Source organism: Bombus vancouverensis, chromosome 9 (genome assembly GCF_051014615.1).
Source record: "Bombus vancouverensis nearcticus chromosome 9, iyBomVanc1_principal, whole genome shotgun sequence".
NCBI classification, from domain to species: Eukaryota; Metazoa; Arthropoda; class Insecta; order Hymenoptera; family Apidae; genus Bombus; species Bombus vancouverensis.
In genome coordinates, this window is record NC_134919.1 from 634,937 (window position 1) to 659,561 (window position 24,625).

The window sequence follows — 24,625 nt, forward strand, 5'->3', positions numbered from 1 at the left end:
AAATAACATAGATATAACCGTGAAAAGAAAGAGAAGGAGAAATCTTTCATTTCTAAAATAAAAATAAAGAAACGAATGAAAATTGTAATTTTCGCCTGGCACAACAGGAATTAGGAAAAAAGCTGTCCTCTCGAGGAATAAAGATAGGCACATAATTTGTAGAGCTCTAATGCAAAAGTAAACGCTAATGAGGTCAATTACTGAAGATTGCCAAATATTTCTGGTAGAAAGCCACTAAATATTCTGGCCAATGTTCGATAACAGATATTCGGCCTTTCGAACGAATGAATCGCAATGTTATTTCGCAGAAAAATAATGAACGAATAAAACAACGGACGATTCCATTGCAGCTTCCATTGGCAGATCCTATGTACATAGATACAAAGCTTTTTTTGTGCGTCTGATAAGATCGTTGAGATATTTCTCAACGTTGAACTAACGTTGTATTATACCTATAATAAACGAGATACTATTTAATTGTGTTAATTAGGTATTGTAAAAGTTTTTAAATAGGAAGTGATATTATTAAAAACAGAAATTCGCATTAATAACTAATATTACGATGGAAACTATGTTATATGCATGGAGTGGTTAGAACGATGATTAATCAACTTAAATTCCTGAATGTACGTGTATATTCTATGCATTAAATTTGCGTAATATAGCAAATGTATATATAAAACGACCGAACGGTTTCCTTTTCATCTTCAAGGGATTATATTTTTATACCTGTAGTAAAAAATGATCGAATTACTAGCATAGATTTTGTAACTTTATACTTTTGTAAAACGACAATTTCTTAATAAAAAATAGCATTGCTTTTCTAAAAAGATTATTAGGTACTTTCCATTGGTAAATATTTGATAAATGGAAAGACAGTTTTGTTGAAAAATGAGGAAACGCTTATCAAGAAAAACGAGATGGAAAATGTACATGCAACGATGTTTTGACGTACAGACGAACAATTTAACGTTCCAAAGTATCTGATCGTTCTAAAGAACAAATTTTTAGTGTTTTGTATATCAATTCTTACATAATAAGTAAAAGTGTAAAGCGCTGCAAGTATGTCATAGTAAAATATAAAAAATCGTGAAAGAAATGGTCCGTGAGAGAAAGGAAAATTTGTTAAAAGAACCAGCCATAATGGCGCAAAAGGACACTACGAAGAAGTCGGCGTAATTTATATGTGTTTGCTGCAGCTATTATCGAGCACGTGCGTCTTCCACGTGTACCAGTGATCTTGATGCGGTATATGAAAAACTGGGTATCTACTGCTACGGATTACTCGATTGGAAGATGAAGGATGCTCGATGTTGGAACGATTCGATATCGGGCGGATGTTTGAGCAAAGTATAGGATAGAAAATCAGGGTCGAGAGGAAACAGAGTAAGATAGGGTTGAAGCACAGGAGAGAGGAAAAAAATGGACATGCCAGAAAATCAGCCCGCTGAAGGTAATTCCCTGTCTCGTTTCGACATCTATTTTCATCTCACTCGGCCGATCGAGGCGGTTGTAGCTTTCCGTGGCCACCCCTTGTCACACTTTTGGTATCATCTCCGCCTAAAAAGGTAGATTGGCCCCGGAACTAACGCGGTTTCTTATTGGTCAAGAAGACCGACCAATCGTCGAGCTCGTTATATTCTAGGATCACGTTGCACGCGCTTATATTGGGAGCCCCCGCTCGTTTCCCCGACAGAACGGCTCTCTAACGTAAGTGCAAAACGTCGGTGTTCGTCCGATTGTTAGATTTTTTTCTCTTTTTGATTACACGACACACAACATTAACGCTCGATACTTGGAACGGCAAATGGAAAAGAAAAGCGAAAAGGGAGACGTATAGAAATCGTAAAGACGAATAGAAGAGCTTTAAAGAAACGAGATCAATTCCGATCCGAAGAAAAAGAAAAGAAAAGAAAAGAAAAGAAAAGGAAAGAAAAGAAGGAAACAAAAAGTATAACGAACTCGTGATTGTGAGAGAAGCCTAGGGGATTTCGCCAGGACTCGTTAATATGCAACCTAGTCTGACCCGCAGTGTCTAGTGATCTTATAGTCCACAGTCTTGCAAACCACCCTTTTTCACGAAGGATTTTTTAGGTAAAAAAGTAAAGTGTGATTCATCGTTTAGTAATTACTTTTTCTCTTAGTAGTGGAAAGGGGGAAATAACTGTGGATACAGTTTAGATCTCGCTAGTGATATTCGAGCTTAAGTCTCGAACGTGTGATTGACGTTAATCTTGAGGTGTAGTCCTTATTTTATTACCGAGCAACTGATATCGTTTCGAGAGAGGGACAATTTTGTGCGTGGTCCTTCTTTTGGTGACAAATGAAACACAAAAGGACAGTGATTTTTTTTCCGTCTTCTTCAAATTTTTCGCTTTCTCTTCGCGATTTTTCCTCGTTTATAATATACGTATCCGTGAGCGCAGAACACAGTGGTACTTTTCGAGTTTCGCGAGTTTGAACGGCCATCGGTGACGTCATTGGTGATGAATATCCGGAGAACAGTGCGACATTACGGTGTATTCTAACGAAAGGATCCTGAAGGCAACGCGATGCAATTTTCTCATCCAGAGATACGTACCATCCCATACAGTACGAAGCGTTCTTTGATTTTCCTCTTCTTTGATCAGCCAGCGCGCCTTTTATAGGCTGAATAGTGCGACGCAATGTGTACAAATTTCAAGTTACAAGAAATTTCAAGGAATAAGTTTGCATCTCAAGACTTGGTTTTCCTTCTTCTTCCGCATTTTGACAAATTTCTCATTCTCTATCTCTGATATCGCATTTTATGCTTTCTTTACTGTACTTTAGGGTAAAATTCTTTTCTCACGATATTTAGTTTTTTGACGCCGTATCGAATCAGAGAGAAATCCATAATTATCGAACGTGCGTGAAATTGAAAACACATGATCCGTAACCGAGAACAAGATGTAGCGCGCCTGCCATCTTATTTCCGTTATGCAGCTCTAGAAGCATGTTACTTTTTTTGGACGGGTTCGAAACCCGGTGTCTTGTTTCAACGGCTCGACTGATTCTCAATTTTTAACCAACAACATTCTTTCATCCGTTTATTCGATTTCAATATTTTCTACATAATGCAAATTATGACTTTCTCAAAATTTCTTTGATTTCGAAACTAGAAACAATTGTTTCCAACGGAATTTATTTCAAATTTTCTTCTTTCGCTCGACTTATTTCCAATACCTAATGCATTTTGTTATGTAATTATTTCTCTTTTAATTTGATTTTCGTGATTCTGCCGTCCTTCTTTTCTACATGCGGATATATTTCGTACGATCGGTCATATCCAAATTTCTGGGTTTTCTTCATCTACCTCTTTATTTCGCTTACCTACTTTTCAAGTAAAAACTTATGCAGCAAGATGATTATGAAAAAGTGGAAAAGTGGAAAATTGAAATATATATGTGTATGTACAGGAGTCTCCCTTTTTCTTTCCTTTTAACGTTACGTTATTGCGTGACTTTCCTTCGACCATCGAAGAACAGTATCGTTACGCAACCCGCTTATAATTGCAACGTCTTCTAGCCGTTAAAAGTTTTTCATACGAATAATAATTAACAATATTAATAAATAATAATGACAATAACAACAACAACGACAACAACAATAATAATAATACAATGATAGCACCTACTTTTGATTTAAACAAAACGTACAGTAATTTACGTGTTATTAATCATATATATATCTCAATTAATCTAATAATACTAATAATACTAATTGATCATATATAAGAGGGGAATGTGTGTATGTGTGTGGCTTCGAATATAATTCATACGAGCATCGACTAACCATATTGTCAAATGTTCTCTGTATCGAATTGCACGGGTTATTTATGTTAACTGGCAGTATCTTTACATTTCTTCGTTATTATATTATATTTCAGTCTTATTGTAATAATTTCAAAAAAAGAAAGAACTTTCAGACCTGCAGATAATATTGTATAAAGTGTAAAGAATCGATTTATCTATCATTCGAAAGAATAATACTAGCAAAATGAAATTTTCATATGACTGCCAGACGAGAAAAAATATTTACATATTTCGAAATTGTTATCTACATTCTGATAACTAAATCTTCTATATTTCTATATCTCTATATAAAAATTTTCGGAAAATTTCCACTTGGTAGTTTGTTTTTATTGCAAACATAATTTCGCGTGAAAAATCAAACTGAAAAGAATAGAAAACAGAGAGAATAAAGAATAAAAAGCTATTAACATTTACTGTAATAGAGCAATTACTGATAATATCGATGTGTCGTGTATGATGTATGGTGTATCGTATATCGTATATCGTATATCGTATATCGTGTATCGTGTATTGTGTATTGTGTACTGTGTACCGTGTATCGTGTATCGTATATCATATTTTGCTTCTGTAGATAACAATTCACAAGGAAGACGAAGAAGTCCTCGTGGAAGTAAATTAATAATAACTGACGGGACTGATTGTTTGTAAAATAGGGCCGCCCAGATCGTGCCGCCAGAAGTAGTCCGTCCGCCGCCGAATTCTCCGAGGATCGAGAATAAGAGCGAAGAAACGAAGTAACAAGGAAGTTTCTTCCCACCGTGCGATACGTGGGAAAACAACGACGTAAAAGGCACGTAGACCTTCCTGGGAGCGAGAGGAGGATAGAAGTAGAGAAGTAAATTATTCAAATAGAAAGGAAATAATCGAAGATGCCGAAGCCGAAGCCACAAGAAGGAGAGGATCCTGATCCAACCCCGTACCTCTTTGTCTCCCTCGAGCAGAAGAGAATCGACCAGACGAAACCATACGATGCGAAAAAGGCGTGCTGGGTGCCGGATGAGAAGGAAGGCTATGTTCTTGGTGAAATCAAAGCAACCAAGGGTGATATCGTTTCCGTCACGTTACCTGGCGGCGAGGTAATTTACCTTTCACCTTTTAGTTTTACATCTCTCGTATTTCTCACCTTTCCTCGCTTTAAATTGATCCGACAGAAAATATCCAATTCCACTGCAAGTTCGATACAGTAGTCGATACATTTTTTATTACGAACTTGTTAAAACATTTTTAATTTTGTGAAACAACGATTCGCGGATTACCAAGTAGGAAAGGAAGAACAAAGTAAATATTTTCTTGTTTCGTGTCTTTTCCTCTATCGCCTAAATCGGATAGAATTGTAGTATGTATGGCAGGGTAGAAGCCAATGCTTCCTACGTGTAAAAAGAAACCAAAATAGTAGAGGTTCATCGTATCAGACTCCGTCGAAACGCTATTTTTGGCAGAGGTAAAAACCGCTCGGTAGCTGTTAAGCGTTTACTATCATTTAACGTTCCGACATCCAAATTTATTAAAATCAAAACCTTTATAAATCAAGACAGACGTATCGGAAAACGTGTACATAGTACGTGTACGTGTAAAATTTTAACAATTTATCACGAATCGAGATTACTACCGGAAGTTTTCAAGCTCGATATAAATAGGGAGAAGTGTGCAATATTCATATCATGTATGTACCTATATATGTATATGGTCTCTTTCTCTCTCTCTCTCTCTCTCTCTTAGATTTTTTAGTTGTGTTCTCCGTGATTTCGGCGGTAGCGGTTATTTTTGTTCGGCTCGGGACACAGTGATGTACAAAATGCCTCGCTTCTACATGTTGGATTACATAATGGTTCAGCAAACCCTACCTTCTCTTCGTCAACCAATGCTGAAATGCTATTGTTAGCATCCTCGCTACCATTGGTAATAATAAATTGAAACGTCACTTCACGAAACGCGGGTCGACATATTTTTAGAGCATCGAAAACGAAAGAGAGAGAGAGAGAGAGAGAGAGAGGTATTAATATATTTATCGGAAGAGATAGAATCAGGGGATATATGAAACCTTTACTCAAATTGAATTCCCGATATATTAAAACAGTAACTAAAATACATTTATATATCTTGAAACCGATGTGAAATATTTTAATCTAACATTCGTTTAAAATGATTTATTCGATTAAACACGAGTTGATCCGAGAAGAATTTCATGGAAACTACCAACTGTTTGCTTTTACAAAAGTATTCGGCATATCGATCGTTAATGCGAGCAAATTACCAGTTATTTCGTAATAATATTCCCTCAATTCTTAATGATAGTTATTCGTGATAAAAATACTGCTCTTCTTTTATTTTCTTGTAGAAAAGATACAAGGTACTAAAATTTAAAAACAATTTTAGCCAAGAAATATGGGTTTATCGTTTAATTACATAGTTATAATGATTCATTAGAATAGAGTTTCGTAATTAAAATAATGAAATGACAAGCATTACCGTTTTGTGCGATTAATTAATTGAAACATTTTCCAAATAACGTGACGATATCGTCGAATATCCGTGATAAGTTTGAAACGGTCGAATCGTACGATAAAGCAGATTAGAATGAAATATTTACACAAAAAAGCAATGCCCGTACAGACGAAACAATTCCGCAAGGACCAATTGGCACAAGTGAATCCGCCGAAATACGAGAAATCCGAGGATATGGCTGATTTGACATTTCTGAACGAGGCGTCCGTGTTACACAATTTGAAACAACGTTACTACAGCAACTTAATTTACGTAAGTTCAATTTCTTCTACTTTCGCTAATCGAAATATCTTTTTTCTCATTAAATTAGAGCAAGGACTTCAAAAAGGACCAGCTGCAGCAAGTAAATCCACCGAAATATGAAAAAGCCGAGGATATGTCGAATTTAACTTACCTCAACGATGCTTCGGTCCTCCACAATTTGAAACAACGTTATTACGCCAAACTCATCTACGTAAGATTATTTCATCCTCGGAGAGATTCCCCTTTGCTGTTTTTCGTGGCATCGTATCTACATTTCCTTTTTTTTTTTTTTTGGTTTCTTCATTTTTGCCTTCCTTCGCTTTCCGTAAATGGAAACATTTGTTGCTCGAACTTCGAAAACGTTGGATAAAGCACCTGGACGTGCCACCACGTTTTTCCTCCGAGTTCTTCCTCTTCTTTATCTTCTTCTTGAAGAACTTTACCCCGAACTATGATTCGGATGAAACTGCATGTTAGAAGCTGAAGACATCGGTTACAGGTATTTCGATGGACTAAAATGTCACGCTAAAAATACATTGAAGTTTTCCAATTCGTTTGGTTATCCATCATGCTGGCAATACGCACGAACCTTCGAATTTCCGAGTATTGTACTTTCTTCCAAATGCATGATCACCTTCGTCATACGCAGCATCGTTTGACAAACGTCGTCTGATAAAACACTTATACGTGTAGCGACGCATTGCTGCTTCCTTCTTTGTTTTCAAAAAAATTGCTAAAAAGAGGCCAATCGAATTTATCGATTCTTCTTTATGATCGTTCTTTATGCAAATTGTTTCCTTTATATCCAGAGATAATAAAACAAACGTGTACCTATATATATATATATATATACGACACAGTTCTCGTCTCTAAACACGAGTTACTTATAGATGGAATAAAAATCTCATTCGAGTTTTTATTCTAAAACAAAACTCTTTTATTAACAATTATATCGATGATAGTGTTAAAATCAGTGTTGTTAAATATTTTTTTAAATGTACATATAAAGTTGTTCTGAATGTAGTTGTGAATTTTGAAACTGACAAAATTAAAGTATAAAATTGGTTAAAGCGCGATATTTATTAAAAAATGTAGTATAGTTTTACTTGCATATACGAATACATATATCGATGGACGCATATGTGTATGTATGCGTAAAGAATCAAACACCGATTTCTAAATTATGTAAAATACGACTTTTGCTCGGTTTACGAATAGACCGAGTTTATTCAACTTGAATGTTGTTTCTTACAAAGCCCTGTGTGATTTAAAATTGTGAAAGAAATTTTGACTAAAGGAAATGGTCGATAAACATGGTCGATTTCTTTATTATATTTTATTATATGAAAAACGTTGTTTTTTTGACGATTTATCAAATTCGAACGGATGAAACCTATTTTCGTACAATGTTCGATTGTTATTTTCAGACGTACTCTGGCCTCTTCTGTGTAGCTATCAATCCCTACAAAAGATTTCCCGTATATACTCATAGATGCGCCAAACTTTATCGAGGCAAAAGACGTAACGAAGTGCCACCGCACATTTTTGCCATTTCTGATGGAGCCTATGTCAATATGCTTACCAGTAAGTATTACTCGAACTGTTGCGCTACCACTACTGATGGGGTCTCGAAGTATGCCGAAATAAGCGCTAAAAAATGGTGTTAGCAAATTTCATCCGTGTAACTGTAATTCGTTTCCTTTCACAGACAGTGAAAATCAATCCATGTTGATTACCGGCGAATCTGGTGCCGGAAAAACTGAGAATACGAAGAAAGTAATCGCGTATTTCGCCACTGTCGGTGCCTCGACTAAGAAAGCCGACGACACTTCCCAGAAGAAAGGTTCCCTGGAAGATCAGGTGGTGCAAACCAATCCTGTCTTGGAAGCGTTCGGTAATGCTAAAACCGTCCGTAATGACAACTCCTCGCGTTTCGTAAGTCTCTCTTTATTTTTCCTTTCGATATCAGACACAACAATAATATACAAATTATTAACAAATTATTAGAAGCTATATATAAATTTTCAATTTTTACATTTGCATTTAATCGCAATTAATCGTATAAAAAAGAAATATAACGATACATAAGGCTCGAATAATAAGTCGAATAACGTTATATCTATTATCTTCGATTAAAGACAAATTTAAAAAAGGCTTTCCTCTTATCGAATAGGGTAAATTCATCCGTATTCACTTTGGCCCCACTGGAAAATTGGCTGGTGCCGATATCGAGACCTGTAAGTTTTTACTTGAAATTTTCCATATATGTACATACGTCAATTGCTATCGGGGTTCTTCTCACGATAAATAGGATAGAGAGTTGGATCGATCTTTTTTGTAATAAATCTATACATATAAGTATGTATAAATAGTTTAATTTCGATAGAAACGTAGTTGGCTTCGATCCATTATCGCTGTTTTTAAGTAATATAATCGTTGCACGTACGTTTGGTTTTATCTTATCGCAATTTGCATCATGCATACCATATAGAGACGATTGCACCACGAACGATATTTCCGAATGACAAACGCAATTACAAACGCAATTATCAACTCGTTTAAATTTCCGTAAAAGCAATTCTTTATCTTCTATGATTAAAAATAAATCTATTTTTCTGTGTACAGATCTATTGGAGAAAGCTCGTGTCATCTCTCAACAGGCTCTTGAACGTTCTTATCACATCTTCTACCAAATGATGTCAGGCTCGGTCCCCGGTTTGAAGGGTAAGATTATTCAGTCCATAATTGAGAGATTATAAATATGCAGAAACATATTATTGTACGTTATTCTATTGCTATATTTAGTAACAGATGAGACTTTTTAATACAGCAACTCACTTGGTGCATCGAAGATCGTTTTTAGGACGAAAGACGGTCATCGTCGATCCTATTTCGGAAACTTTTATTCAGATTATGTATTTTGTGCCTGTGAGCATATGCATATTAGGGTGATAGTCCGATAGATAAAATTGGACAAATACGAGATAGGAAAATTTGAAAACTTCCAACGAAGACCAAGCGAAACGATTTACGGAATTTTATGTTAGCGATATATCTTTAATATCGCTCACAGATAAAAATCGTTTCAGAAACTGTCCTATTCTCTCCTGCCCTTATTTCCCAATAGAAAGAAAAACTCTAGTTTTTAAACTAGAAACTCGAAGCTAGAGAAAGCGTCAGGTTGTAGCAGAACTGTCTCGGAATCGAAAGTATTTGATATATAGTCGGTTGAACCAACGGTATACCAACTATCCTGGATCTACTTTTTTCATTCTGTCAGATTTTCTTACTTCTTTGATCCTCGTTCTATATAGAAATGTGCTGCCTCTCGAATGACATCCACGAGTACTACTTCGTCTCTCAAGGCAAGACTACGATTCCAAATGTCGACGACGGCGAGGAGTGTACTTTGACCGACGTAAGAACCTGACAATTATGCCAGGGCTATAGGCATCTTTCACTTTCTGTCTCCCTTGCTACCTTTTGTCCTACCTATTTGCTACACTAGATGCCAATACTCTTTAAGGCTTCTGTTGTTGTTATTTCTGTTTCGATTTTCTTTTCCCAAACAGCCCTTTCTCTTGAGTTTCTTTGACTGTTCGCTGTTTGTAGTACTAGGATGGATAATGCGACTTATTGTAACGTCTCCTATATATCTTCTGGAAAAGAGAAATACTAAGGTGGCGTATATCTCTCTTATTCGATCTGTACTCATTTCACTTCAATTTTTCAATTATACTCGTCTATTCGATCACGTATGAAATTATCGTCGATCGCAACCTTTGTATTTCTCTCAGTTAGTAATCCTTGAGTTATTTTCGATAACGTCCTTTTAAAGTACAGGACTCGCCGAAATCTGTAGTTGCAATGTCAACGGAGAAATGTTGAAAAGGAGTCGTGCTAAACGAAAACATTATGCGGTATTTCAAAGAAATATGCCGCACGCTACTCTTACTCTTGTGATTACTTATTAATGAAAATTAATATTAGAATCGAGATCTCCTAAATTGTCCTAATTGACCGTAAATAGAACGAATACGGAAATAGAACGAAAGCTATGTATCATTGAAAATCGTTCGGTTTTAGTAGATTTATCCTCATAAGTACTTGTTACGCGTGAAATATACTGTACATGTATGTATATAAATAAGATATACGTACTACGTGAACGTCTGTATATACGGAGAGACAATTTAGGAAATAAGCTCCCCGAAACAACTGCTATAGGGCAAGTTGTTCGAGTTAACAATTCCAGACGACTTACTGGGCGATTATTTTTTTGACAAAATCGTTCTCTTTCGATACAAGTTTATGTATAAACCAGCCCTTGTAGATGCATTTCGAAGGAAAGCCACCAGGAAACATGGCACCCTCACTTGTAGTTAATACCTGCATGTTTGTTTCTGTTCTTTTTTGGTCACCTATAGAAATGTTGCTGCTGTCCAACAACATCCATGACTACTACTTTGTCTCACAAGGGAAGACGACTATTCCTGGCCTCGATGATGGCGAGGAACTATTAATCACCGATGTAAGTGCTTCCCTTTGACCGGTCAAGCACTCTTCTCCGCGATTTTCGAGATCGAAAAGTTCACGTTACATAAAGCTATGAAACAGACATACACATTGGACATTTGCAACTATCGATTGATCTTAAAATTAACTTTTAATTTTTTTAAGGGACAAAATAGGCTTTTGCTTTAATAATTATCCAAAGCATACAGGTACAGGTTTTATGATATTTTGTGTCTTTTTTTTTCTCTCTCTCTTTTTCTAAATTCAAAGAATAATCTAAAGAAGAGAACTGATGCTTAAAAAATTTCATTAGTAGGTATTATATAGCTAAAACGTGAATAGTTTCATCTTGAAAATTGCCACTAAATTCCTCCCTATATGTACTACTTTATATACTACCTTACTAGCAATCTATTCTTTCTACAGAAGCGAAACAACTCATCAAGCTTCGTGTTATCGTCTTTGGTTTCCGTAATAATTTAGTATATGTGATGAGATTTATCACTGTTTGTCGTATATTCTTCCTCTCTTTCTGTCTCTATCTCTTTCTCTGTCTGTTTCTTTCAGCACATCATTTCTTATTAAAATGTAACTAATTCATATTCTTTTTAACAGCACACATAATAATATTACCGGCAAGAACGGCAACAACAGAAGAACATTGTTTTTGCTTTTAATTTCTCTTATTTCTATGTTCTGTTCTGTCTTTCTCTCTCTCTCTCTCTCTCTTTCTCTTTATCGTTGTTCCTATATTTTTGTTTCTTCTTTCTTCTCTCTATTGCTCTTCTTCTTTCAGCCTATTGCAAATCATTTGGCACATGTTTTCATTCATTTTCTATCCTCTCTCTCTCTCTCTCTCTCTCATGCGCATCTTGCAATTGCTCATGATATTTTGTCAGTCAAATCGTACAGTAACGATTAAAAGGTAGAAAAAAATGTATAACTTTGAAAGATTAAAAAGAGAAATTGCACAATCGAGAGCGATTGCAAGCAGTAGTGTCAACGATACAACGCTCGTAAAGCAGGCAGCTTGAACATTGTACAAAATAATGCAGAATTAACCCTGCTGAGCAACCGGATCGGGGACTATTGGTACATTAGCCAGGGTAAGACCAGAATTCCGGGAGTCAACGACGCCGCGGACATGGAAGAGACGGACGTAAGTCCAACCCCACGGTGTCTAAAAGATCTTGGCGAACTTTTCGAATCGCTTTGCCAAAATGTTATTGTTTGAATTTTTCCAATCGCGAAAGAGGAATGCTTTTTTCGAATTGAAAGTCGTAGTAATAAACGAGGCAAGGTGATGGAAAAGTTGGGCCGAGGTTTTTATCACCCCCTCGCGCCCCGCCTGCGAAAGCTTCCTGCCGCCGCAATCGGGGTGCGGGGAGATTGGGGGAGGAATACTTTCATTCGAAACATTTCCACTCGAGGTAAAGCGAAAACCAGCCCCCAGGGTCCACCCGCTCCCCGATCAGCATCTTTCTTTCTTATTGCGCCAACACATTTTTCGCACATCCGCAACAAAACCCGAAACAACTACCAGAGATAGCAACCGTGGTCTTCGTTGATCAGCCAATTCTTCCTTAATCTATCGAGAAGAAATTATCTAAGAAATTATTCAATCATCGAACGAGAATAGCGCCCAATGCAAAACTCTGATCTTTCTAATCGTTAAAAGAGATCAAATTGAACGATTTTTCGAATCATTTAGGATTTACGAACGTCGAATAATTTCAAACCAAAGACCGATTATATCATGATTTATTTGTTTTCAAACTGCTTCGCAGACATGTGTCTTTTATCCGACAACATATACGACTATGTCAACGTGTCTCAAGGAAAAATCACAATCCCCAACGTCGACGACGGTGAAGAATGTACTTTGACGGACGTAAGTCCCGGAGAAATGGATTCGTGAATCCATACTTTTCTCTACCTTCTCTCTGTGTACTTCCGTGTACAGTCTTTTACATTTCCACGTGTAGTATATACCTTCTTTTTAAATCTTTCTCTTTGTCATATCTATAAAATGGATAAATAGTAACGAATAAATGATTCATTTGATTCGAACGAAATCTACGAAATTTCGAATCTTGTCAAACATAATATTCGCGTTAACGCGCTTTTTATCTTTTCATAGATGTTTCATACATGTTCAACATTTCGATATTTCGAGCGAAAAATCGGCAAAATTTCAATTTTTAAGTTATAATTTTAAAACACGGAGAAAAAAGGAAAGATAAGCTAGAACTTTTCGTTACTATTCGCAACTGAGATTCCATGTATATAAGAATTGATCCCGGACTATCCAATTGCCTTCTACCTATTCTCTAAGAGTTTACGAATCTAATTTTGAACCCGGACGTACCTACGTATGTATGTATATTGTACATACGTGCGAAATGTTACTATCGAAATCGATCGTCTGCCCCCCCCCCTTAACCCTTTCGAGACGATATTTTAAACTATTTCGACAAAATATCGTCTAGGTTTTGCGGAAACGCGAATACCTACTGCGTATCAGTTGTATTTAAACTGTTCTTCCAAATATCGTTACGTCGATAAAAGAGAATTTCTTTAGTAGTTTATTCGGTTGTAACCCTGATAGATTTAACAAATCCACCATTTGCCTTGTTCTTGGTTTTTCCTAACAACTGAGACGGCCTCGAGATGGAAATTCTCGACGGTTGGAGAAATGTCGGTGACACGGAGTGCCTCAGAGCAGCGTTCGTTTGCAGTTTCAGTCACGGAATAAACCCGAAGTCGGAATGGGTAACGAATATAGCGAATCCGAATGAATCGAATCTCTTCAGAAATTTTCTCCAAAAAATGTTTACCAGAGAATCGAGCGTCGATTCATCCTTTTTCTTTCGACGAGAGAGTCGATTCGCGACTTTGTAAACTAAGCGATGGAAACTGAAAGGAATACGCATCGATTTTCCTTCGCCAATTTCTTCCATCGTTTTCTCTCTCGTCTGTCATTTAGATTTTCTCTTTTTACATCGATTTTCTCGAATTTTTATTCGATATGATTTTTCTTCGATATATATATATTTTTTTTTATTCGGGCTTTTTTAACGAAAGAGCAAGCTTCGATAAAAAAAAAAAAATGACTATATAATACAAGCTCTGCTTTCGCTTTTTCATTTTTTCGACGTAAATCAGCTTAGTTTTTATGGCTAAATTTTCATCGGCTTTGCAGCAAAAATCTGGCTTACGGCACGAAAATATTATTGTACTAAGGGACTATCGAAGGATTTTTCAAGAATTTCTGTCACGGAATTTGATTTCGGTAGTCTCTTTGAAAGAAATATCTGCTATTATATCTGCCATTATCCTTGTGTGGTCCCATTAACGATAACCTTGTATTTTTTCCAATGTGAATATTTTGTCATCGTATCAGAAGTATCTTGTTAGATATATTTGTTACCCGTAAAGAGCTTTTATTAATTATTAGCTTTATTAATTATACATGTACTATCTTTGCGGGAAATTTGCATATACAAAACACATGCATAATGAAAGTATCATAAAAGCTTCTGTCGTATTTCGTAACTTCTGGTACGACATTGTGTGCGATGGTATTTAATTATTATTTTCCAATAATAGCAAGCTTTCGATGTATTGGGCTTCACTCAAGAAGAAAAGAACGACATTTACAAGATCACCGCTGCCGTCATGCACATGGGTGGTATGAAGTTCAAGCAAAGAGGTCGCGAAGAACAAGCCGAAGCCGACGGAACCGAGGTATTTATCCTTCTTAATATCCTAATTAATTTATCCTACTACCAATTTCGACACAAAAGTGCATCGGCTACTTATTAATGTCTAGATAATTGTCTCTTTGATGTAGTACCACCTCCTCACCGAGGTTTCGCCTATGGAATTTTTCCTCGATCTTTCCATTTTTAGGATTACAAACGAAAACATCGAACTTTGCATCAATTTCATTTACATTTAGAGGATCAGAAATAGGAATAGAAATAGAAATATCAAAGTTCGCCGTAAAGAAAAAGTCAATAACGCTAATCACGAATGTTAAATATAGTAGACTCCATGATACCATGCAGACGTAATTTCGATAAGTTTAACGCGATTAATAACGTACTATTATATTCTGTACTGTTTTTTTTTTTTTGCTCGTAATCACAAACTAAATGTTGTTTCATCCGACAGGAAGGTGAACGTGTCGCCAAACTGCTTGGTTGCGACTGTGCCGATCTTTACAAGAACTTGTTGAAACCAAGGATCAAGGTCGGTAACGAGTTCGTAACACAAGGTCGTAACAAGGATCAAGTAGCATATTCGGTGGGTGCCATGTCGAAGGCCATGTTCGACAGGCTGTTTAAGTGGTTGGTCAAAAAATGTAACGAAACCCTGGACACGCAACAAAAGAGGCAACATTTCATCGGTGTACTGGATATCGCCGGTTTTGAAATCTTCGACGTAAGTTTTCTTAAATACCACACGCATAATACATGTATACACTATCGAGAACAAATATTTCACGTTGGCGATTTTTTATCAAACAAGATCATTCCATGGTTGCTAGATCTTGTTTCTCAGCTACGATATTCCATTTATAATAAGACGGTTGAAGAACTCCAAATTGAAATAGAAATACATGTACGTACGTATACGTATGTATAATAATACACTTATGTATAGACATATACTCGTACCAAAAATATCGAAAAGCCGTTCATACCTATAGATACGATTGTATCGTAGAGAAAGGCAATTTTCTACTTACATTTAAAAATCGCCAATGTAACTTACAAATAATGCTAGAAACATGAAACACAAACCGATTATTTCTATATATTATATTTTTAGCAACGTATCGTGAATACACGTTGACAACGAGTAACTTACAAATTTAATCGGTCAGGTTACCCGTTGTACAACGTGCTAGAAAAACACGATTATTATTTGAAAAATCAGAGTTACGATAGGTAGTATAACTACAAATATTTAATGATAAAGTATCGTACTACACGAATTTCTACACACTTACCAAACAAAAGATATTACTTTTTAAAGGGAAGGCGAACTCAAGATGCTTTTTCAGGATCATTCGAATATTAGTTTGCGTTAGCTTTCGAGTCTCTGTTGATTCCCAAAAATCGTACGTTTGATTTCATTTCTTAGTATAATGGTTTCGAGCAACTGTGTATCAACTTCACCAATGAGAAACTGCAACAATTCTTCAATCATCACATGTTTGTCCTTGAGCAAGAGGAGTATAAGAAAGAGGGTATCGTCTGGCAATTCATTGACTTCGGAATGGACTTGGCTGCCTGTATCGAGCTGATCGAGAAGGTAGCCTCCGAGCGTGAAACTCATAAATTTCCATTTTTGTTACGACGTCTTTTGTAGATTATTTCCTTTGTGTTATGCCGTTCCACCTGATTTAGTTTAGACAAAATATTCCACAATGCGATGGTTTGTCTCATTAGGAGATTTGCCCTTCACCTTAGTTAGAGATTCCTAACTCGGACTTGTCGTCCAGTTTACGAAACTCGAATATTATATCCCTGATTGGAGTTTGCATCGAGTATGCATATTTTTGTCTAGATGAATCGTTGAATGTTTACAAAGATATTTTGTTTATGATCGTATTTCAATACTTGTTTCCTCCAACTTATTTTTTGATAGCCCTTGACATGGAACCTGTTTTATACCTGTGAAATATTTGATAATGTTCCCTCGAATGAATTTGTGAATTTATACCCGATCCCTTTTGTCTTTCTTATTTTGAGTAGACCTTATTTTCGTATATGTATTCCCGTTCTTCTATATGTATGGCATCTTGAAAAGACGGTTTTCTGGTATTGCATTGAAATCTCTTCTTCTATTACGTTTGTCGAATAATTGAAATCTTTACTTTTATCTCCTCTTATCGTTTTTCAAAGAAGCGCACGTTCAAAGAAAGTTTCAAAACTTTTCGTTGAAACGAGTGTTTATGCATAGAACGTGGTTGTCCCTCTGGTTCCTATTTACTTATATACATACGTGCTACATCATCGTCGATACATGGGTCATCTTATAATTGGCATCATTTTCTTTTCTTCTGAAACGGTAAAAACAGTGGACTTCACAACAGTGGACTACGTAGAATGTAATTGACGATTAACGTTAACGTTACTGTAGTTAGTATTAACCTTATTATTGAAAATACATACGATACGTGTTCAACTGTCCATCGAGGAACAGGACGGTGCATTCGTCTGAAAAAAGCGACTGAAAGTGGTGGTTTGTTGTCAATTGTTGCATATAGGAAGTAGACTAATATGTTGGACGATTAGTTCGGTGAAAGTGTAAAAGTAGATGGAGACGTTTACAAAGAATGTGTATTGAAACACATATCTACGTACCAGACGATAGTACAACAAGTATTACGCTTTTCTCTAATATACATGTATAGTAGTGTTTTACAAAGCCTCTCTGTATAAATTCAAATATTTGCAACATAACAAATTCCACGAAACGTGACCAAGTTTCTTTTGTCGAATCTATTTCATCGTCTAAGCGAATCGGTTTTCTATCGTTAAAGCTATTAGATTTAACGAGATTTTTATTTAATCATGGATTGAACAACGAGCTTTTTCGAATACAGATACACATATTTGAATTTATCAGACAAACTTCTATCTTTCTTGTAAATAACAACATTCACGATTTGTGAATAATTTTCTATAAACTGGAGAATTTATCCTTCAGAGAAAGTGTTTACGATACCTGTTATATCGATATACGATAATAGGTCGCATATGAGACAATCGACAATTAACATTTTTCACGGTATATTGCGACAAGTATCTTGTCGATCATCGGGGAGAATTTCACGGAATAAACTATGATATTTAATGCATATGTAATAACACGAAAAGACAATGGTCAAGATTAAAAATATAACGATATCGGAAATTTTTGCAAGCAACGTTGAAAAATTTGTCGATTGACTTATAAAAACGTTGATTGATAACCGGTCCTCGTGTCATTGACAAGATTTACCAAAAATGAGGATAAAGTATGTACGTGTATGTCCTCTAGTGTATGAAATATACTCGAAAAGAAAGAAAAACAAAGAACAAGTGATACAGGTGTAGTACATATTGACGAAAAAGCATGCCTGATTGTTGCTCGAACAGTTCAACAGCTTCGAGCAGCTCTGCATCAACTTCACCAATGAGAAGCTTCAACAGTTCTTCAATCACCACATGTTCGTCCTCGAACAAGAAGAATATACGAAGGAGGGCATTCAGTGGGAATTCATAGACTTTGGCATGGATCTCCTCGCGTGTATTGAATTGATCGAGAAGGTACAAAAAGACAAATGAATCGATCGAATGGCAACGGACCAAACGACGGATCCAGCCATAGAGAACAATAAAATATAAACAGAAAAAAAGAATGCAGCCTAAGGATCCACGCATAAAGACCAGTTGGATCTTTAATAAACGCACAACTTAACGCTTATTACCGGCAAACTGCAATAGTGATCGTCCACTGTTTTCATGAGTTGATCGCAAATGTTATTTATGATCTTTTTTCCATTTTGTATTGTCCTTTTTTGAATCGTGTGGTTTCGCGTTCCAGTGAAATGCAAGCAATTTTTCGTCTCGCTTAGGCATCTTATACCACTGTTTATTATCATTTACCCGACTCCTATAACTTTGTCACGAATCATTAATCAAATTTGACCTCTTTTTAAGCTAGAATAGTCTCCATCGTATACTTTTATTACACTATATATTATACGTATATTTACAAGGCATCGAAGAATAATTATTACCACGATCGTTTCATTTCATTTTTATATCCGTTTCGAAATTTCTCAACAGTCCCTTTGAAATCTATATTCGAGCCTATTGCATATGACATTTAGATCATTTTCATTATCATACATGGATTTACAAGATTCCATATTTTCCATTTCTATAGGATATTACAATTATTTCCGACACATTGTGATACAGCTTTATATATTTTATAATATATATATTATACACATTTCACATGGTTCCCAGATGTCTTAGTTGCTCACATTTTCATTACCCTCTACTTATTGTCAGTTCAGATATTCTCCCAAGCATTTTACTTCGATATTTCATTACTTCATATCTTTATTCTATACATTTTTATACTTTCACAAAGTAAAGCAATCGTGTAATTAAGCGCACACGTCTTAGTACGAATAAGAATACTCTTTTCATGCAAGGAGTTTCAAATTTGTCTATTTATTTGTGTGAACACCACAGTTTAGAACTTTAGAACATGTGTAATTTTAGCAATGGTTTTCGAAAGTATCAAGCGAATTGATTTCTTACCTTTTATTGTAGCTCCTGCTTGAAATACACGTATGCTAAATATACGTCGACAAATACATTATTGTCGGTCTTTGCAGCTTCTTGATTTAATATTGATACAATAATGCATAGGAATACGAATAAGAGGAAATTCATCGAAGGTTCAAAAGACTGACTATTTGGTTTGCAACTATTTTACGATACTTACTTCCTCTTGATTACCGTGACCTTTTCGTAATTTCAACGGTCGAAAGCGTAATTTTCGAATCATCATCTTTCTTTATTGTATATTCATAAAACATAGAAGAATTTTTACAGTATGGAAATAACCAGAAGCTGCAAAGATCAAAAATAAATCACCCGAAATTAATCGTAAACGATTGGTCTTACTCTACTGACTGTGTTCTTTTGTTCCTCTTTGTTTTCTGCTCTCTCTCTCTCTCTCTCTCTCGGTCTCTTTCTGCCTCTTTCTCTCCCCTTCCTTATATCACCTTTGATCCTTCCTGATTCGCCACGCTGTGTCACGCACTACGCTCGTTGCGTTATAACAACGACACGACAGTTCAACGGCTTTGAGCAGCTCTGCATCAACTTCACCAACGAGAAACTGCAACAATTCTTCAATCATCATATGTTCGTACTTGAACAAGAGGAGTACAAGAAAGAAGGCATCGAATGGGTGTTTATTGACTTCGGCATGGATTTGGCCGCTTGTATCGAACTGATAGAGAAGGTATTCCCGCACTTTTCTCAGAAAGATAAAAGTACAGCAGCAAAGCAAAGCAAAACAAACTGACAAACAGACGGAGAACACGAGAAATTGAAGAAACGGCCAACGGCCTGATCGATAGAAACGATCATCGATGTTTGTCGAGAGCTTTTGACCAAAAATATGATTAGAACCTGTTTGATTGGTCGTCGATATTCTGATGGTAGATCAGCTCGCATTTTGTTCACGCTTATCTATTCTTATCACAGTATTGGGTATTTCTTTTGTTGCCATTTTTTTTTCGCTGACACCGAAAACAAAGGTATTCGATACATCTACCTTGTTCTTCTTCGTTTCTCTATACCTTGCTTTCCCTTGTCTCTTTTATCTGTGTTTGTTCATCCCTGCAATGGCAACGGCAGTTGCAACACTGTCCGTTTTCAATTCGTTCCTCTCGATGCTCATTAAAACCATCTGCTGTGAACAACAAAATTAACAGAGTACGGTTCATGATCGTTATTTTTCCAAATTAAAGCGCATATACAGTTTCGGCAAATGCAATTTGCGAAATAAGTTTGACATAGATGCCAATGAGAAAATAAAGAAAAGGAAAGAAGAAAGAGAAAATACTTAAAAAAATGTAGACAATCTTTGTTTATTGGCGAAGAATCTCGTACATGGTACATTTATTATTTAAAAAGTGAAATTCGAACCGGGCTCCGATATACGTAATTACAATAATACGTCATACGCCTCTCTCGAATGAAAACCTTGTCATCGACCGTTATAATTATCGCGTTCGATGTTTTATCATATTTTAATCGATCGATTTAAACATAGCCTTTAATCTTTAGAACTACGGTTTATCGATATACGATTGATAAACTTTTATGTCCTTGTGTCATTCATATACGTGAATTAATGTTACGTCATATTTTCGAACATTTAGCACCTCCCTGACTCTTCGTAGGTCTGCTTCGAATCTAACGACTCGTTTGATCCATCCGATTAAAAGAGCGAAGAACAAGCAATAACGGATAAATTCAAGATAAAACCAAATATTAATTGTTTCGAAGTAGACCAACGGGAAACGGGAGAATTTTTTCCTTATGAAAAAACATAACGTGTAACTTATGTCGTGCTTAAGCGATATCCCCGTTATGCGTCCTGTTCCTATAAAAAGATAAAGAAAGATTCGATAAGGAATCTCTCTCCATTGACAAGTCGCAAAGTATTTATTGCGTAAGCAGCATTAATGACAGCTGTCTTTTACCTCTGTTTTCTGTTCCGTTGCTTTTCCCCTCCTTGGTCTCGAGCAGTACAACAGCTTTGAGCAACTCTGTATCAACTTCACCAACGAAAAGCTTCAACAATTCTTCAATCACCATATGTTCATTCTGGAACAAGAAGAATACAAACGCGAAGGAATTGAGTGGACTTTCATTGACTTTGGCATGGATCTACAACAAACGATCGATCTGATCGAGAAGGTATTGTTGCATCGTCGCATGGAACGGGCGGGAACGAGAGGCGACAGCTTCAAACATTCGATAGCGAGTCGCTGCAAAAGAAAAGATAATTGCGAAGAGAATAGCTTACAACAAAACAGAAATATCATCAGCATGCGAGTGCGATCATACGCTATTATATTCTGCATTTTCCCATTGCACTAACTTTTTTCATAGATTCGTGATGTCGTATATCTTTTGCATACATGTGCGTCAGGTGTTGATAGTCAAGCTGCTCGGATTCACGACGACAACGAAATCAAGGCAAACTCATTTCGGTTTGAAAATTTCTCCTAGTTTCCTCGTTTCATCGTTTCGTTTGCATGCTTATCGTAAAAATATCGCGAAGGACGTACAAAATATTAAATTCTTCTTGTAAAGATTCCGTAGAATACTTTAATAGCTATTACACGCTGTCTCTTGTATAAGAACAACTTAAGAAATTCGAATGAAATTTTATTTTGAGTTTAGTACGGTCTTGCGAGAATCAACCGAATATAAAGGTAGGAGAACTAGGACAAACAGCCAAACGATAACCGTCTTGTTTGATGCTTCTACGCTTTCCTTGTTTCTTGTTTTTTGTGGTACCAGCATGAGCATGCGTTTATTTGCGTTTGTGTACTTTTATCGATGAGTAAAAAGAAGATCGTTGTGCAGCAACGATGTGAAATCAACTCGTCGACGACGAATGATTCGATGGGAAAATTCCTGCATGTCCGTTAATTTCCATCGTATTATTCTATTCGAACTTTAATCTACGTTACTCGTTACAGAAACTTGTTTGCCAAGTATCTGTAAGGGCGATTTTAGATTCAAAGAGGAAAGAAAAACGATGTACTTGCGAACATCGCCCACTGTCGAATAATTTTATTACTGAAATAATAATCGAGAGTAACGTTTACTTATCGCTAAATAAAGCAATTGATTGGTTTGTAGTGAAACTATAGTTTTTTCAACGGAACAAAGTTAATTTTTAATTATCGTCAAAAATATCAGATTGGAAGCTTCTACGTGTTCCTGTGCGTAGTAAAGTTAAGGATTAAAGTAATAGAATTAAAAATACGTAGCTATATAAAATATTACTATTAATTGTCATTTGTAATTTGTTAATTGTCTCATCGATGAGAGCAACTTTAAAGTTTCGGCTCGTTTGAACGAAGAAGAAAGCGTTACTCTCGAAAATTCTCGTGAGATAGTGTACAAGCTAACTCGAATGATCGCATTTGAATATAGCCTATGGGTATCCTCTCCATTCTTGAAGAAGAATCTATGTTCCCGAAAGCCACTGACAAGACCTTCGAGGAGAAATTGAACAACAATCACCTTGGCAAGAGTCCTAACTTCTTGAAGCCTAAACCGCCAAAACCAGGCCAGCAAGCAGCTCACTTTGCTATCGGCCATTATGCCGGAAATGTACGTTACTTCTCCATTTGTATCGAAAAGCTTTATTTATTTTTCTTTTCTTTTCAAACTAACGCACATTGAAAATCTCTCTATTCTTCTCTCTCACTCTCTCTCTCTTTCTCATCTAGAAAATTGTTGTTAAAACGTTTTACGATTAAACTACCAGAGAGGAATATGTATTTAGTTATTAAGTAATAGGATCGAACGCTATAGAAGCATTTGAACAACAGGTACCATACAACATCACGGGTTGGCTGGAAAAGAACAAGGACCCGTTGAACGACACTGTTGTGGATCAGTTCAAGAAATCCAGTAATAAACTGCTGATCGAGATCTTCGCTGACCATCCTGGACAGTCTGGTGATGCCGGTGGCGGCGGCGGTGCGAAAGGTGGACGTGGTAAGAAGGGCGGTGGTTTCTCGACGGTATCATCGTCCTATAGGGAACAATTGAACAACCTGATGACTACTCTGAGAGCTACCCAACCACACTTCGTCCGTTGTATCATCCCCAACGAAATGAAGCAGCCTGGTGTCATAGATTCTCATCTCGTCATGCATCAGTTGACTTGTAACGGTGTACTTGAAGGCATCCGTATTTGTCGTAAAGGATTCCCCAACAGAATGGTCTATCCTGACTTCAAGCTACGGTAAGAATGTGCATTCTTTTATTACACACGAACAATTTTTTCTCTTAATATTCTCTCACTTCAAGATCGACGATAGTCATAAAAACGTCGCTTCTTTTATTACATACGGGATAACAAATACGTCGAAACATCTCGAATCGGAAGGAGGAAATATATTTTTTTGCAAAAGAGCGTTCCTACTTTCGAAATATGTAAATACAATCAGGTAGAGATAGTAACGCGAGTTATACCAATGCGTAAAAGCATCGGTCGTGATAACGTCGTTAAACATTGATTACACGTTGAAGCTTTTGTTTTATATTACGTATTTTGTGTTCGAGCTGGAATTTATTATGAAATTTATCGAGTAATCTTTTTGATAAAGATAAGACGAATGACATTGACCGAAACCAATGTAGATCGAGAATTAGAAACGTTCGAATATGAATGATATCATTATAAAATGATTCTTTTATGTTGTGATCGTACAGTTACATGATCTTAGCGCCGGCCGCGATGGCCTCTGAGTCGGATCCAAAGAAAGCCGCTCAGAAATGTTTCGATGAAATTGGCCTTGATCCGGAAAACTACAGGATTGGTCATACTAAGGCTAGTTGCAAATCCCCGAATAAATTGATCTTTTTCTTGGGTTTGATTCCCTTTTGTTATCCATCGTAGAATATCGTCGTATTGTCCGAACAAAATTTTAAAATTTTAAAACTTGTCCCCGTAGTGAGAGAAGGATACTGTCTCGAAACCTCTCGGATAACTTCTCCATAACGACAATATTTAACATTTTCGATTGGATTGTTCGATGCGACAAACGTCAAGTTATACGCATATCGTAGCATTTCACGATTCTTCGCGTTTCTTTGCGTAATTTTCCCGTAGCTGTGTACGTTATTATTTTCCATCGGTTCACTTTAATTCGAACTTAATTTTATTTTTTATCTGGGGTTAGGTGGTTG

General features: G+C 36.3%; 1 protein-coding gene across 30 annotated transcripts in view; it reads left to right on the forward strand.

Moving 5' to 3' along the window:
* Positions 1-1,592: 1,592 nt before the first annotated feature.
* The window catches only part of Mhc (myosin heavy chain), a 41,247-nt gene continuing 18,214 nt past the window's right edge, over positions 1,593-24,625 (forward strand). Inside the window, exons 1-14 of one of the 30 annotated variants that reach the window (XM_076621911.1) lie at positions 1,593-1,710; positions 4,487-4,909; positions 6,649-6,792; positions 8,009-8,165; positions 8,290-8,516; positions 8,755-8,818; positions 9,207-9,305; positions 12,884-12,987; positions 14,706-14,843; positions 15,273-15,542; positions 16,248-16,418; positions 22,859-23,038; positions 23,260-23,678; positions 24,149-24,266. In XM_076621911.1, the coding sequence (XP_076478026.1) occupies positions 4,703-4,909; positions 6,649-6,792; positions 8,009-8,165; positions 8,290-8,516; positions 8,755-8,818; positions 9,207-9,305; positions 12,884-12,987; positions 14,706-14,843; positions 15,273-15,542; positions 16,248-16,418; positions 22,859-23,038; positions 23,260-23,678; positions 24,149-24,266 (2,298 nt within the window). In that variant the 5' untranslated portion in view covers positions 1,593-1,710; positions 4,487-4,702. Of the gene's footprint in view, positions 1,711-1,938; positions 2,095-4,486; positions 4,910-6,648; positions 6,793-8,008; positions 8,166-8,289; positions 8,517-8,754; positions 8,819-9,206; positions 9,306-9,895; positions 10,000-11,008; positions 11,113-12,883; positions 12,988-14,705; positions 14,844-15,272; positions 15,543-16,247; positions 16,419-18,250; positions 18,422-19,970; positions 20,142-21,436; positions 21,608-22,858; positions 23,039-23,259; positions 23,679-24,148; positions 24,267-24,625 lie in introns of those variants that run through there. The other 29 variants (XM_076621909.1, XM_076621910.1, XM_076621913.1 and 26 more) reach the window with 29 other exon arrangements.